General features: G+C 35.0%; 1 protein-coding gene across 6 annotated transcripts in view; it reads right to left on the bottom strand.

The window, feature by feature from the left end:
- Positions 1-6326: 6326 nt before the first annotated feature.
- The window catches only part of MTF2 (metal response element binding transcription factor 2), a 55889-nt gene continuing 46430 nt past the window's right edge, over positions 6327-15785 (bottom strand). For all 6 annotated transcript variants that reach the window (XM_010975616.3, XM_064488722.1, XM_010975624.3 and 3 more), the window contains 6 exons: positions 14559-14626; positions 12814-12984; positions 8979-9084; positions 8803-8855; positions 8585-8689; positions 6327-6960 (listed from right to left, as the gene is read on the bottom strand). In XM_010975616.3, the coding sequence (XP_010973918.1) occupies positions 6603-6960; positions 8585-8689; positions 8803-8855; positions 8979-9084; positions 12814-12984; positions 14559-14626 (861 nt within the window). In that variant the 3' untranslated portion in view covers positions 6327-6602. The remainder of the gene's footprint in view (positions 6961-8584; positions 8690-8802; positions 8856-8978; positions 9085-12813; positions 12985-14558; positions 14627-15785) is intronic.

Below are 15785 nucleotides of genomic sequence, written 5' to 3'. Positions count from 1 at the left end.
TTTTTATATTAAGTATTACTTTTTAAGTACAAACTTAGTTTTAATATTATCAAATTTTTGAAAATTATTTTAAAAATAACCTCAAGAAAACCAAGAGTTTGACCCTATTGAGACATTTTAAATTATACCTTCCAAAGGCAATGAATAGCATAGGTAACTTATTTTTTACATTTTCCTCAGTTATTTAGCCAAGATCAAAAAACAAACCAAATTTAGCTGACAAACATTACTGTATGACTTTGGTAAAACAATTATTTTCTTTGAAATAATGATCCTCTTAAGATTGACATTTTAAAGTTTAACTGTAATCAATTTCAGCACTTAAAGTACTAAAAAATTACTTTACTACAATCAATTTCTGTATTCATTTAACCTACAAAGTCATGAAAATCAGTACTGAATTACTGAATTGAAATACCATCTCCTCTCTATTCCTTTAGACAACTTTTATGACTATTAAATATGTGCATGTAATAAAACTGTTGTCAATTTGCTATTCTCTAAAATAATACTAGTCTTATGTGACAAGTCCAAAATAGAAAAAAACCTATTCTCTAACAATAATGCACAGACAGCACAAGCCAACTCTAACACCTTGCTGGAAAGCAAAAGCCAGCCAGCTCATCTAACACTTACAAGAGGAACAGTTTTGGTTCCTGAATCCATCACCAATAACCACGAGTGTATCTGCAAGCACGCTGGTTTTGGGTTTTTTTTGTCATATAGTTTTGCCAACTTAAGTCAATCTGAAGATCATTAGAGCCTCAGAATAATCAACCTGCTCTAGCCTGTATTACACTTAGCTCACTTTTCCGGCTGTCGAGATTTCAAAAAACCTCAACCACTTATATGTTATAAAATAGGAAGCAAGAAAAACAAAAACTTGTTAATTACTCAAAACAATGATATTGACTGAAAAGAACAATGACACTTCCTTAGTCTTAAAAAGAAAAAGATTTGATAAAATGTCTGTTTTCTCATCAAGGATCAAAGTTATTTTCATCACTAACTTGGCACTTCTTTATTCTGAAACTGCTTTTGCACCTTCAGGAGACATGTGCGAAATGCCAGACTGTAACGTGTATGTAGATCAATTACATTTTTGCACCAGAGAAATGGATCCAATCTGCACAACCCATGGCCGAATTTGCTCCAATAAATGCATTTTCCGCAGTGATAGGCTAGGAGATAGCGGAAATTTTGAATTTAATCATCACGACAGCTGCTGACCCTTGCCTCGGCTACACATTCCTGCGGTTCTATCGCAATTCTATTTTGCCATGGATTCTACAACCAATTAGGCTTCTTAATCAGGGCTTTAAATTCCCAGGTGACCAGACAAAGCCCTCTATGCCACACAAGATGTAATACAGAATGCTGAAGAATTTTTCCAACTCTAGGAACCTGTAAATGGAAGATTTTTTATTTTCTGTGTTCAATTATTCAATGACAGTTGAATAACTATTTTAGTTGTGTGTTTGGTAACAGAAAACCTAATGCAACCTATGATCATAAATATTTCAATCAAAATGTTAGTTTTTAAAAACTTGTGTTGAGTAATGAACGATTTTTTAAAAACATTTTACTTTTTTTCAAAGGAAATCACTCTTGAACCATTACTCAAGAATCTATAAACAAATCAGAATTATGGGTAACAAAAGGTTCAAATTTTTATTTACATCGTCACTATCTATTTCAGAAAACCTTGCTTAAATTCTTCCCAGTCTACAGTAAATTAATAAAGATTAGAGTCTAGGTGGGATTGGCTGGAAAGGGAGAAACCTGCACAACACGTCGCGAATAAGTATGGATTATTAACACGGAAACTGACAAAAGAGATACATGAAAAGCAGACAAATATAAAAGCTCTACTGAGCCTAAGTCCCTAAGACTAAGACTCACATCTGGATCCCCGAGAGGACGACCATTTTACAGCAACAGACAATAACCTGTCAGTGATTAGGAGAAGGTTACCATGCTAAGAATGGTGGTTTTTAAAACATGAAGTACTTAAGAAACTCTAGAAAAACCTTCAATGAAGCGGCATTTTAAATGTTTCTGACCTTTAATGGTTTAAAAGTTGCTTAAAAAGCAACTATAGTTTATAAAGAGGTATCAAGAATGAGTTTCTAATGAAAAAATTACTTTCAACTAGCTACTAGATAATCATTCAGATATTCTCAGTATTTTTTCCTTTTCAGCACCTGACATGATGGGCTAAGCAACCTTGAGAACAAAATAACAAAATATAAGCTAGTTTTATTTACTTCTCCAAGTCCAGGTCACACACAGGATCAAGAGGACTCAGGATCAAGCATAAACAACATCCACAAGGGAGCCGGCAGAAGCCAGCAGGGTGTGCAGACCCACCGCTCACAACGTGAGCTCCAGACTTACCCCACTCAGTCTTCTGGAATGTAGCTACACATTTGCCATGGTTTCACAGCATTGATCTTTTTTTAAAAATTTTGTTTTGTTTTGTTTTTTGAGGGGGGGAGGTAATTAGTTTACTCATTTATTTATTTTTAGAGGAGGTACTGGGGATTGAACCCAGAACCTTGTGCGTGCTAAGCACGTGCTTTACTACTTGAGCTATGCCTTCCCCACTCACAGCGTTGATCTTAAGATTATTTTGTGTATGTTCCATGAACTAACTCACTGTCAGTACTGCTCTTGTGATACTTCAAAAAACTGAACAAAGGTAATGTACTAAGGAAAAAGATTTTTGTCAGGTAGAGTTGAGCTTTGGAGGACCACAAACCATTTTCTAAGATTTTTTTGACACACACCTCCCCTTCGCCGCCAAATGAGCCAATTTGTGCCCAATTACGGACTATATTCCCCTCATTGGGAAAGCATTATAGGTATAGGGGAAAACAAACAAGGATCGAATTCTTTTTGGTAAGTACATGGAGCAGAAATTAGACTAATGATTTTGAACAGGATATATTTTTGCTTTATGCAATAAGTTTATTTTATCATTTATGAAGAATTTATTTATTTGTTTGCTTGCTTAAATCCAGTAGAAAATTTTCTTGAACAAGAAATCATTCCTTGAAGATCCTGCAAAAGGGAGGAGTTATTACTAAACATCCAGTTTTAACACTCATCATCTCCAACAAAGAGAAAATTCAAGGGTAATAAGCAGAAAGGGATTCTGTTGGGTAGAAGTGAGGGGTAGGGGAGAAAAACAAGAATGAGTTAGTTAATTTACAGTCTTATTCTAATTTAAAATACAACGACCGCATAGTATTTTGATCTAGTTATTGCTCCAAGATACTCTGATATTATGACTTAAAAGTTATAAATACTGTCCTTGCTCCCACCTGCCTGTTAGTTAGAGAGCCAATCAGTTTGCTTTCACAGACCTCCCCATCTCCAACTTTGTATCAGATATCTAGTTTCTTAACTGCTACTAATTAGAAAATAATCCCACAGTAAGACAAAATTCTCACTTTACATTTAACTGCCAAGTTTTCCTTTTCCTGAGGAAAGAACATGACTGATCAACTGCCAGAGAAGAAACCAAAGGAGATTTGTAGGAGTGTATTCATAGAAGTACTCAAATACAGTAAAGAGGAAAACTTCCCCACACAAAGAAGGCATTTTTCACTATTTCCCAAAGTTGCAGACATCTTCCTTTGCCTTTGCATCTTCATTCAAACAACTCTAGAACCAGATTATGAAAGTCTACTATAACTATGCAAGTCAGATCATGTTCCAACCAAAAATGCAACAGCACCTAGTAGAAACTCAATCAAATAGCCCAAAACACAGTTAGCTCTACCCCCAACACTAATAGAACTCCTCTGAATACATACACAATAGAAACCAAAAATGCATAGTTGGACATACCTCGCAAAATAAAAGCGGGGAAAGAGAAATACCTTCAACTCACACATCAGTGAACATTTACTTCTGTTAAGCATTTAGTAACAAAATATATCCATAGCAAGATCTGACTTCATCACTCCTACATTGCAATTTATAGAAAAACTCTGATAGCTCATATTCTGATCTAGTTTGATCACCTAAGGGCCTAAGAATCCATATTTTGTTATTATCAGAGAATTTATAAAATGTATTATGAATAAAAATGGTATTAAAATTAATAAAGTATATTATTTTTACCTCTTCTTTCTGTACTCTAGAGCAAAGCTTCTTAGGGGAAAAACAAAAAAAAAAAGGAACTCCTTTTATGTGAACCCTGTCATCTTCTACATAGGTAAGAAGAAAAGAAATCATAACTGAAAAGTCTGAATTTTTTTCAAGTTTGGGGACAGGGGAACTGGAGATACATTGTCTTTCTAGTATAAAGTATACAAGCTGGCTAAACACAGCTTATTTCTCCAAAAGTCATTTAAGATGAACACGCAACAATTATTAATATTATCTGGGGGACAAGAGGAAAATAAAAGCAAAGTTTTATAAACATTAATTCAAGTTAACATATTTATAATGGAATTGGAAAATCCTTAGCTCCCTGGGTAAATAAATGCAGTCATCTACTGCACCAGTGTGTATTTTCAGGCAAATACAGAAGCAAAACTCATTAGCTCTTTAAAAAATACACACATTTAATGTTGGTCTGTTTTAATTCTAAGTAAAGCAATTCCAAAAATACAAACTGAACATCAGAGCCATGTGAACCACCATGATAAAATAAAACAGACATTCACAATAATTACGTCTAAGACAGTTCAGCTTAATAAATCATCTTCCAAGTATGCTAAAGAAAAAATTACTAAAAATACTGCTGGTGTTCAGTTAGAATTAAAGGACTTGGGGGAAAATGAAATAATATGATACAGGTGGAGTGATAAGGTTACACGGGATTTACATTTTCCATTACCCCTAGGTATAAACAAACATTCAAAATCAACACAAACTCTGTGTGTTATTCAAAATATTGCAGCTGCAGGAAAGGCAACTTTAAATTAATAGCTAGGGGAAAATCAAGTTTTGGTGGAGGTAAACAGAAGTGACAGTTTTTAATTTGCACTTTTGTAAAGCTCATTTATACCTGGCCAACCAGGAACCAAATGCAGGACTACGAAGTTCTCTGCTTCTTTTGGCTATAATGTGACAAGGAAAGGTCATCTTTTGAAGATGTTTAAAGAAATAAAGCAACTTCTTTATAAACAGTCAAATAATCAATCAATGGAATAAATAAGTACCCACCCACATTATACCCGCTCTGCAACCACTACACTTTACATATTTTCATTTTGGCAGCAAGTTCCCCAATTTTTAGGCTAAAATCGACCACTTTTAAGAGTAAAATGAATAGCCACCAAAATAAGAATATTCTTCTGTTTACTCTTTGGCTAAAAAAGAAAACAAACAAAACAAAAAGAAACAGAAGACAACTCTAACACTGGTGATAAAAGAAACTGTTTTTTTTTTTTACATGTAAAATAAAGTTATCAATTTAAATCTTGGTACATTTTATAAAAACAAGAGGTAATGTTGTAATAAAACAGCAGTTGCCCGGGCAGACAACATACTGTTTGTTAACCCTGTGCAATAAAATACTTTGTTCACACTACACTTATTCAACATGACTAACAGTTACTACAGACATTTCAGGAATCTTCACGGGACTCCTATAGACTTACTGTTAAAACTGAGAGACATTTACAATCATAATGTGCCATGAAACTTGAAAACGTTACTTCTATTAGGAGATAATGTTCATACTATTTGAATTTGTTTTAGGTTCTGAACAGTTACAAGGACTGAAAGTGAAAAGCATTCTAAAAGCCCATGAACACTGTTGTTCACATCCTTCTCCAGAACACACTAAACTTGTCTGACACATTTCTCTTCATACATAGCAAGCAACAGCACCCAATAAAAGCCTGAGAAGAAATGCTGCTGTGTAAATACTGCAACTATTCCTGAAAAAAGAATTATGGGATATATACTCCAAAGCTGCCCATTCCCATAATTTGTATTGCATAGGTCACATAGTCAATCACACACATATATATACACGTGTGTATATATATGCACATGCAAAGAATATATTAAGACGACAATGAAGTCTAGTCACAGAGCAATTTACAGGCTCAATATATTTTTTTACACTTTGCTTGAAAGAAAATTTCAATATTTTACAGTCTTTTAGTAGGCATTATATACACTGCACTTTATGAAATCTAAAAGTTATTGAAATAAATTCTTTCCAACATTTTGGTAACAAAACAGACAATGTTTCTCCAAATCCTTGTGCTATCTATCTACATGATCTGTTTGCTCTGATAACCACTAATCACAAAAACTGACTCAATGGAATAATTAGAAAAATTATCTAACACCATGCATGGGTTTGAATCATTTTTAATATCCTATCCTAGAAACATTCTACAAATCTTAAGATTTAAAAAATTAAGTCTCTGTTCTGATTTTTAAAAGATATCTTTTTATGACAATATCCATAACATTGACAGGTACATGTTAAGGCTAGTATCATCTCCTTATGTGAATTTTTTGACTTTTTTTTTTTTTTAAGAAAGATAGTAAAAGCCAGACTCCTTTAGGACTTTGAACTGTACCTACAGAAAATGAGAGTGCAGTGAACATAATGTTCAGTCCTACAGTCAGGATGCAGTTGCTCCTTCCCATTCCACAAGATACTGCACCTTTCCATCAAGTGTCACCCGACGAGCCAATACGCGGTACTTTTCACCACATGCTATTCTACCTGCAGCACCAAAATAACTGGTAATGGAGTTTTTTAGATGATTGAGTTGTAACTCCTGATCTGCTAAGTTATTCAAAATCTCTGTGTTGAGTTCGTCAAATTGGTAATCATCTTTGCCTTCGTCATCTTTTACAATTTCTGAGTTCTGAGTCTGGAGTGCTCTTCTTGGAAGACGACCCCTTCTCCTCCGTAAATGCGGTATTGCAGCAGGCCACGATCTTCCTGTACGAGTTCTTTTTCTGGAGTCAGACAATCTGAAGATCAAAAAAGGCCACAATTATCTACTAAGCTTATAAAGCATCCTTTACCCACACAACATGTACTCTGATTTATTTTCTATTACTTTAAGTAACAGAAATCAGAAAATAGAAAATCAGCCAAATCAAAATAACAAATGTTAAATAAAATGGATTATCACTCGCCTTCGTTAAATTCAATCGTCTCCTTGGGGCTGACCTTTGAAGAGCTTTTCTTCCTTAACTATGTGCTATTAAGCTTAAAAGAATCAGAGGAAATTTTTGATTCATGAGGCTAACGAGGCAAATTCTAACCAAGAGGCCCTATTCGTAAGTCACGTCTTATCAATAGTTTTATCTTTAAAAAGACAGTTCATTCATTCATTCAATGCAACAAATATTTAACAAGCACCTACTACATACAAGATACCTTTCTGTGTCCTTAAACTGATGTAATGAACTGGAATAAACATAAACTAGATGTCAGGGTACCCTAGGTCTAGCTCAATGTGATACTGGCCAAATTCAAATCCTCTACATTCTCTTAAGTGAAGAGATGAAGCGAAAATGGTTGAACTAGATTATCGTTCAGTTCAAAAATTCAATGATTTTATGATCTTCTAAAACAAGGGCAAAATTTAGCATAATAGCTAAACTCAAAGACTTTATAATCAACTGCCCAAGTAGACATCCCAGCTCTGTATACTTGCTAAAAAACATGCCATCTTGGGCTTGTTACCAAAAACCCTCTCAGTTTCCTTATCTGTAAACTGGGAACAATGCAAAAGAATTCTGTTGTTTGTTGTTTTAAGAATTAAATAAGGATGTATGTAAGCTTAACACAATGCTTGGTAAGAGGGCCAAAAAATAGCTCACATTATTATTATTATTCACAAATCACTTAAAAATAAGTTATATTTTAAGCCTTTAAATACTTATCATTTTGTATGATTTACAAGAGCAGTTTTTGAATTATGAACAAAAACAAGGGAAGTATAAGACTTGTAAGCTCACAGCTGTGATCCCAAGTAAACTAAATTTTTCACACCTGATACATCACACTTAGGAAAAAGCTGTCCTTCTGCAGAGTTAGGTCAAATGAAACATTAGAGAAGTCTGCTATTGCTAAAAATCTTGAGTTTAAAATCGTTTTACTAACAAAAGGATCTGTATGCCTGATTCTGACTTAATAAAAAAAAAATTCAAGATGGGAGGGAAATAGCTCGGTGGTGGAGTGCATGCTTAGCATGTTTGAGGTCCTGGGTTCAATTCTCAGCACCTCCATTTAAAAAAATAAAATAAAAATAAAATTTAAAATTCAAGCTTTCCTAAAGCAAGGCACACTTACATATTAGAAGCATAACAAGGTCTCCCAGAAAAGGGCACACCTATAAACACCAGGGTATCTCTTCTCTGTGAACATAGCAAAATTCCTGACAAAGTAGAAAATGTTTGTGCTCCGAAAAGCAAAAAATACTCAGAAGAGTATTAACAACCTAAGGAATCTACACATAGACTGTTTCTCAGAAGCTGGAAGACAAACTTGTATCACTTCCAATTGCTAAAATTTTATTTACTCCTCACTTCACAAAGAAAAGGCGTAGAGGAAAATTATTTAAGAATAAGGACGTGAAGTATCTACCCATAATGCCTGGAGATGCTAGATGAGGTAGTTTCTTTTGCACCGGAAGCACCCGTGAAATCCACATCTGAGGTATTGGATGAATGTGCAGCCCCCTCAGTTCTCCTGAGACAAAAGAATTTAAATGGTATAACAACTATATTACATCAGAGTAGAAATACTAATGCCCACCCCCCCAAGAAAATTCCTAGAACGGCAGAAAACAACTTTCTATTTACCCTGTAGGACAAGGTAAATCCAAGGTAGGATTCTCTGAAATTGATTCCTTATCCTAGAAAAAAACAAACAAACAAACTTAAAAGAATGGTTCTAAAGTCAGCTGAAAAGATGTTAGTTTCTCAGTAATTTCAAGCCAATGTCCTCTTTGAGAACATATACCAGTACATCCTCTTACCAAAGGTGGCTCAGCAGTTTTCTGAATCATTTTTCTTGTATATGGGCCAGGTGGACGACCTACAGATTTTTTCTTTCCTTTTTTTTCTATGCCATTGCTTACTTCCCTGAAAACAGAACACCATTATGTATTTAATCTCTGCATAAAGAAAACAAAATCACAATGAACAATATACAGTTATAGCTCTATGTAAATGTTATAGTTTGATATTAATGGTAATATAAAAACAAAATTAAGTTGAATCTACAAGTTCAGTCAAGTTCATAGATAACACATTTTAATTTAAATGTTTAAGAGATATTCACATATGAAGGTTTAAGAAAAAAGTTCTTTAATACAGTTCTGAAAAATATGTACCACCTAAAAATTTAAAACAAAAGCAAAAGCATCAAACATACTACTATATTGGATGGAAGGTTTCAGAACTCCTAAAAGTTCAATTATTTTGTTTAGGTTGGTACTATGTAAGTTCTTGGGGGATGTTTTAAGAATTTACTACTCAAAGCGATTATGAACTTAGTAGTTAACTTTGTGTAGCCATGAAATATCTATGTTACAATACAGTAGCTATAAACAGAAGTAGCCTGTGGGTTCCTGAATGACACTAATCAGAAAGAGGATGAAGCCCAGGATGGGAGAATGTAAAGGAGGAAAGACTCCTTCATATTGGGCAGGGAAGTCATTCAAAGGGCAAAGTTAGGAAGACCTAGAAAACCATTTTTGAGATATAAAGGCAAATATCAAGGAATAGGAAGAGGAAAAAAAGGCAATAGGTCAAGGACATCTCCAATTAATAGGACAGAAAAATGGCAAATATCAATATGCAAAACATCTATTTCATCTATTCAACAAACACTTCCATATAAAGGGGATATTAACAATAGGGATACAAAGATGTTCCCGTGCTAAAGGGTTCACAGTATAGTTAGATGACAAATGTGTATATAAGCAGGGTAATAAAATGGGCTAAGGACATTATCCAGGAAAATTCAATTAAAAAACAAAGCAAAGGAACAATATTATCTCATAGGATAGAAAGAGGTGACTGGAGAAAACTAGGAAAGACTACCCCGCCACACACCCAACTAAGGCTGGGGAATAAAGGTGGAAACAAAAAAAGGGAAAGTAGGGAAGCCAGGGGTACAAAGCATAACTAGACCTATAATCAGAAGTCTCAAGGATAAAACCAATGGAGTCTACATCTTTTTTTGACAGATGGCCTACAAAATATTTACAAAGGACTCTTGGTCTAAAGAAAACTCTCTTAGATTAAAAGAACCAATTCATACACAGGACCCAGAAGGAACTGAGAATGCCTTCAAAGAAAGCTGAATCATTACATGGTGGCTTTAAATGAAAACCTGATAGCTACCACAGCTGAACTGTCCTATCAAAATCATGATAGAAATGAGAAAGAAAGTTTGTGGAAAACTTTTTCCTAATTCATAATATAAGCAATTGCTAGCACAGGATTAATGACAAAATCTGAAAGTGAAAGAAGTCTTTTCTTCAGGAAAAACAAACCCTTAAGGTAGTATCTACTTTATTACCAACTCAAATGGATATAAGGCACTGTCAACTCTCTCAGACCTTGTATTGCTCCTTTAACTTTCCTCTCAGCTATCTTTGCCTTTTAATTTCACGGAGAAAACAGAAGCTACCAAGCAGTGACTTTAGTCATCTTCCAAATGCTAACTCTACAGTAGAACTAACATTTGTACCTATCTTCTCCTTTTCCACCACATTTCAACAGAAGCATCTAAGTCCTCCTGTCAAAGGCCATTCCACACTATGGCTCTAAATCCTGTCCCTTCTGGCTTCTCAAAGACTTTACAGTACCTTCAATCACCTACCCCCTCTCCTACAGCAATCTCCTCTTCTCCACTAATCATTCCTACAAGCACATACAAACAGGTTACAATTATCTTCCATGTATTCAAAAATCATCACTTGATTACTCCCATCCCCTCTTCAGCTTCCATTCTGTTTGTCTACTTCCCTTCCCTAATACAGTAAAACTGCTTCTGAGAGTGGGCGACACATACCCTTTCTACTGTCTTCTTTTTCTTTCAGAATTCTTAATGATTATTTCCCTTTTCCCCTTTTCCTTTATTATTATCATCATCATCATTATTCTGAATCTGCCTGTGCCCCTTATTGTAGAAAACGCCCAGTTCTGACATGTAAACTGGGCAGTGCTGGATTCAATCACACTTTGATCCGCTCTAATCGGACTTCTATCTTTATCTCTCAAAAAGAATTGCTTTGGTCAAGGTCACTAATAACAGAATGCTAACATATCCAAATAAACACTTTTCTCTCATCTTAACCCACCTCTCAGCAGCATTCAATACCATTTAATACAATCATCTTTCTTGAACTACTCTCCTCCTGATTTTCATGACATCAGACTTTCCTGGATTCCTTGCACTTCACTGATCATTCTTTTTAGTCTCCTTCGTTTATTTCACTACTTCCAAATCTCTAAATGATATCAGGACATTATTCTGGGCCACATTTTCTTCACTTCTCCTCTCTTTAGGTAATGTCATCCTCATAGCTTTATAATTCAACTCCCAAATTTATGTCATGTGTCCTAACCTCTCCTGAGACTTACACACCCAACTGCCTGACATCATCATCACTGAGGTATTCCTTGGAAGAATCTCAAATTCAATGAGTATGAAACAGAAGAATGCTTTATTCACCTTGCCAAAATCTGTTCTTCCAGATCTTGGTAACAGACACCACCACCCACTAGTTGCTCAAGCCAGAAATCTGGGCACTGTTTGACTTCATTTCTTCCTTTCTTTCATAAATTTAATTAATTAGCAAAGCCTATAAATTCTGCCTCCAACAGAATCTATTTTTTCTCTATTTGACTGCCAACACCTTCACCTGCACAAGCAACCGTTGTATCTCTCACCTAGACTACTGTAAGACTCAATTTTCTCTTGCTTCTATTCTTACCTCAATTGTTTTCCAAACAGCATCCAGCAAAGTACTTTAAAGGATAATTCAATCTGCTTACATTTTTAAACAGCTCCCCATTCTCAGAAAACCCAAACTTCTTATGAGACCTACAAAGCTTTACACGATCAAGCCCCACCCAACCTTCCCAACACCTGCTACACTCTACACCCATTCCTACTTCACTAGCCCTCTGCGAGCTCCTAGAACATGCCTCACAGCCTTCAGACTTGTTACTGCTGCTACCTGAAGTATTTGTCCCTTTGTTCTTCACATTGTTAGGTCATTCTCATCATTCCAAGTTTCAGCTTAAGTACCATTTTAAATATGCCTTCCTTAAACCTCCTTAAAGTAGATCCTTTCATCTCTGTCCATCCCAGTACAGTCCAAATCTGTCTGTTATTTCCTAAATGGCATTAGTATAATCTGTAGTTATTTTACCTTTTTTTTAATCACCTTTCTTCCCCACTATAATGTACACCCCAACAGGGCAGAAAGTTTCATTTGTTACTGTGTCTTTAGCACTTAGATGGTAAGATGCCTGATACAAGTAATGAATAAATGAATGAACAAATGAATGAGAAATGAACAACAACAACAAAAACCAAATGAACAGGCTAATACTTAAGCTGTTTGCTAACAAAATGAATTGGGCCTATTCCTGAAAAGCCTTAGATCTAAAGTAAGTAAATAAACATCTAGCATTAACTCTTTGTACACCTTGTCCAAGCAAGAAACTATAAACAGGAAAACAAAGCAGGGTAACTGCCGCTTGTATTTTCAAATATACTACTGAGACTAAATAACACATTTTTAGTTACAAATAAGCTAAAGAGAAAAACTAAGCCACAGATCAATTTTTTACCTTGAATCAGATATAGGTTTGGATGCCTTTCTGCCTTTAATTTTAAATTCATGGGATGTTCCTTCAGGTTCTTTCTCTGCCTTGAAAGCCACATTTGGTGGCACAGGAGGAACACGGATTCGCAACCCAAACAAATGTTTCTTCTTCTTTATTTCTTTCCCAGACATAAACCTAAATTTTTAAAAAAATTAACTAAAAATTTAAAAACTGAACACATATACATGGCAGACCCTAAGTCATAACTTTCAGGTATAAAGCCTTTACACATTAAAGTCCACCCAATACTAGAAAAACTGCCTCTTCCCCGCTGCCTTCCTTGATTCTTATCTGCCCTAGAGCCAGACAACAGTGGGATATGATGCAGGAGTAGGCAGGAACAGAGTCAGAAGGGAGAAGACCAGATGCCCACTTTTTTTTTTTAAATTGGTGAGCCTAAGTGTTTTATTGTGATATTCGCTTCTCTCCCTTTTTTTTGTTGTTCACGGAGGTACTGGGGATTGAACCCAGGACCTCATGCATGCTAAACATGCACTCTACCACTGGGCTATATATACTCCCTACCCCTAGCACCTAACCTTTTAAAGTAAGGAAAAAGGGTGGAGAGTGGTGTCTTTTTTAGTCCTAATATGTTTTTCTATGTTTTTACTGTCATCTGATAAAAACATCTCATAAAAACTTTAGGAAAAAAGAATTCTATTTCAGAGTGGATCTGTGAGGATAGAAATCCTAGCCAGAAAGTAATAGGTGATAGCATTGGGGAAAAAGGTATAAAATTAATCCTAGAGGCCCAGAAAATAAAGGGAGTGTCTAATATATCAAATCTGGAATTATTCCAAAACACCTCCTTAGCTCTACGTAGACCCTGCTTGGCCGTAAGAACCACTACCAAATGCCTGGACTATTTTTCCACTTTTCTACAGGTTTGAGAAAGGGGAGCCCCCATTTCTATCATAACAAGAACAGATATATTTCTGGCATACTAAGTTGGAGTAGAGAATTCATTGTTCCAAAAAGTATTTTTACCAGCATGGTAACTGCTCAGGTAATTTTATGGCTTTTTGAGGTGGTCCAAAGATCCAGCCACTTGTAACTATAACATTTTTTAATGAGGAAATGCTACCAAGTTCAAAAACAGCAACTTGTTACAAATGAAAATGTTATAATTCAGTAGTTGGTTGCAGCCAGTATATACATTTAAGAATTATTTCTATTGCATTTTGAAAATAGTTTTAAGAAATATAGATGTGCTGGTTTAAAAACAAAGGGGAAGATCTCTACAAGAATGTATCTCACACATTATCACTTAATTATCAAAAACTTGGATCACTAACACTACTTTTCTCTAACAGATGGCAATGACTAATCTTAAAATCACAGAAGATCTCAATCATTATAAAACCCATATTCTCTACAATATATTCCCCTATCTTTTGCATATTCTTACCAGCTAAGAAGATTCTATCTTACTTAAGTTATAAAAACAAATCATCTCTGAATATGCTTTTTCAACTGAACAGATCAAATTTCTGTGAGATACTGATATGCCTGCCTCCCAACAACCATTCCCAGAGGACTGCTCTTCCCTTCCCCAGCTCTTGAGAACCACTGCTTTACTCTGACTGAAAGAGGACGTTGAAAAGTTTTAAATGGTATGTACTAGTTCTATACACCAATCCCACAATTCTTACAATTATTCCTCATACTTACTAAATGCTTCCCTCATAGGGATACATCAATCAACTTACATGGTCTTGTAATCATTTAATGCCTCCAGAACATGCTCGTATCTTTCAGATTTTGGTGTGTCTGCCAGCTGTGAAGTATCAAGAAACAATTTAACGCACTGTAATTTCATCACTTAGTAATACATAGGTGCTAGAGAGAGGCAATGTGATCCAGAAGTGTACTAACTAGCAGTCAGAAGCTCTAAGTTCTAATTCCAGGTCCTCACTGACTAGCTATGTGATTTAAGGCCATTTAACCTCTCACAGCTTGTTTTCTCACTTACAAAAAAAAAGGGAGTATAAATCCTACAGTAGTTACTTTACTAGTAATCGTACGGCTCCAGTGGTATGTCTGAAAGAACTATCAACTGCAAAGCACAATTAAAAAATTGGGGAAATAATACATCAGAATTACTTTAATATCAAACATAAAAGCTTCTAATAGATATTAATGGGAAAGAGTATAAAAAATAATGAGATGACTGGGACATTGTGCTGTACACCAGAAATTGACACATTGTAACTGATGGGACTTCAATTAAATAAAAAGAGAAACATACCATTGTATTTCCCAATACTTCTAATATTAACACACACCAATAATATCTATAATTTTAGAAAATAATGTGAAATTTGGGGATTTTATTTTCATAAGTTACAGACTTTAGTTGGCTCCAAAACCCAAAATTGTTCTGTAATTTTTTTATTATCACAACACTTTAAACTCTATACATTCAATTCTAGAAAATACTCTATTTTGTTCCAAAAGGTTTCTTTCACAGTTACTTCTCCCTTTTCTTCAAAGTTTAAAGACTGGGGCCCAATAGCAAATAGGAAAAAAAAAAATCCTCAAAGCTACAAACACTAAAACAAATAAAAAACTTCTGATATACCACTGCTGACTTTCAAAATTACTGCAGTAATTTTCTTTACCATTTGAAACTTCCAAACTGCAGAACTGCATCAAGTAAAAAGAGCAAATCTGTCAAACAGAATATTGGAGAGAGAAGAGACAAAGTCACCTACTTCAACTCTATTTTACAGATTAGTTTACAGACAGAAAGGTTAAATTGCTCAAATTCATATGGCTGGTCAGTCAGAGAGCTAGAACCTGAACCCAAGTGACAGCTAAGGACACTCATTCATCACTCACTGAGAGCCCATTCCCTGCCCATCCTGGGTACTGTTTTTTTTTTTTTCTAAGGGGAAAAAGAAAGAATTACGAAGGTAAGGAAGGAGGGAAAAAGG

The sequence above is a fragment of the Camelus dromedarius genome, chromosome 9 (genome assembly GCF_036321535.1).
Source record: "Camelus dromedarius isolate mCamDro1 chromosome 9, mCamDro1.pat, whole genome shotgun sequence".
Classification (NCBI taxonomy): Eukaryota; Metazoa; Chordata; class Mammalia; order Artiodactyla; family Camelidae; genus Camelus; species Camelus dromedarius.
The sequence above is the reverse complement of the archived record's forward strand: the minus strand, read 5'-3'. Positions and strand labels throughout refer to the sequence as shown.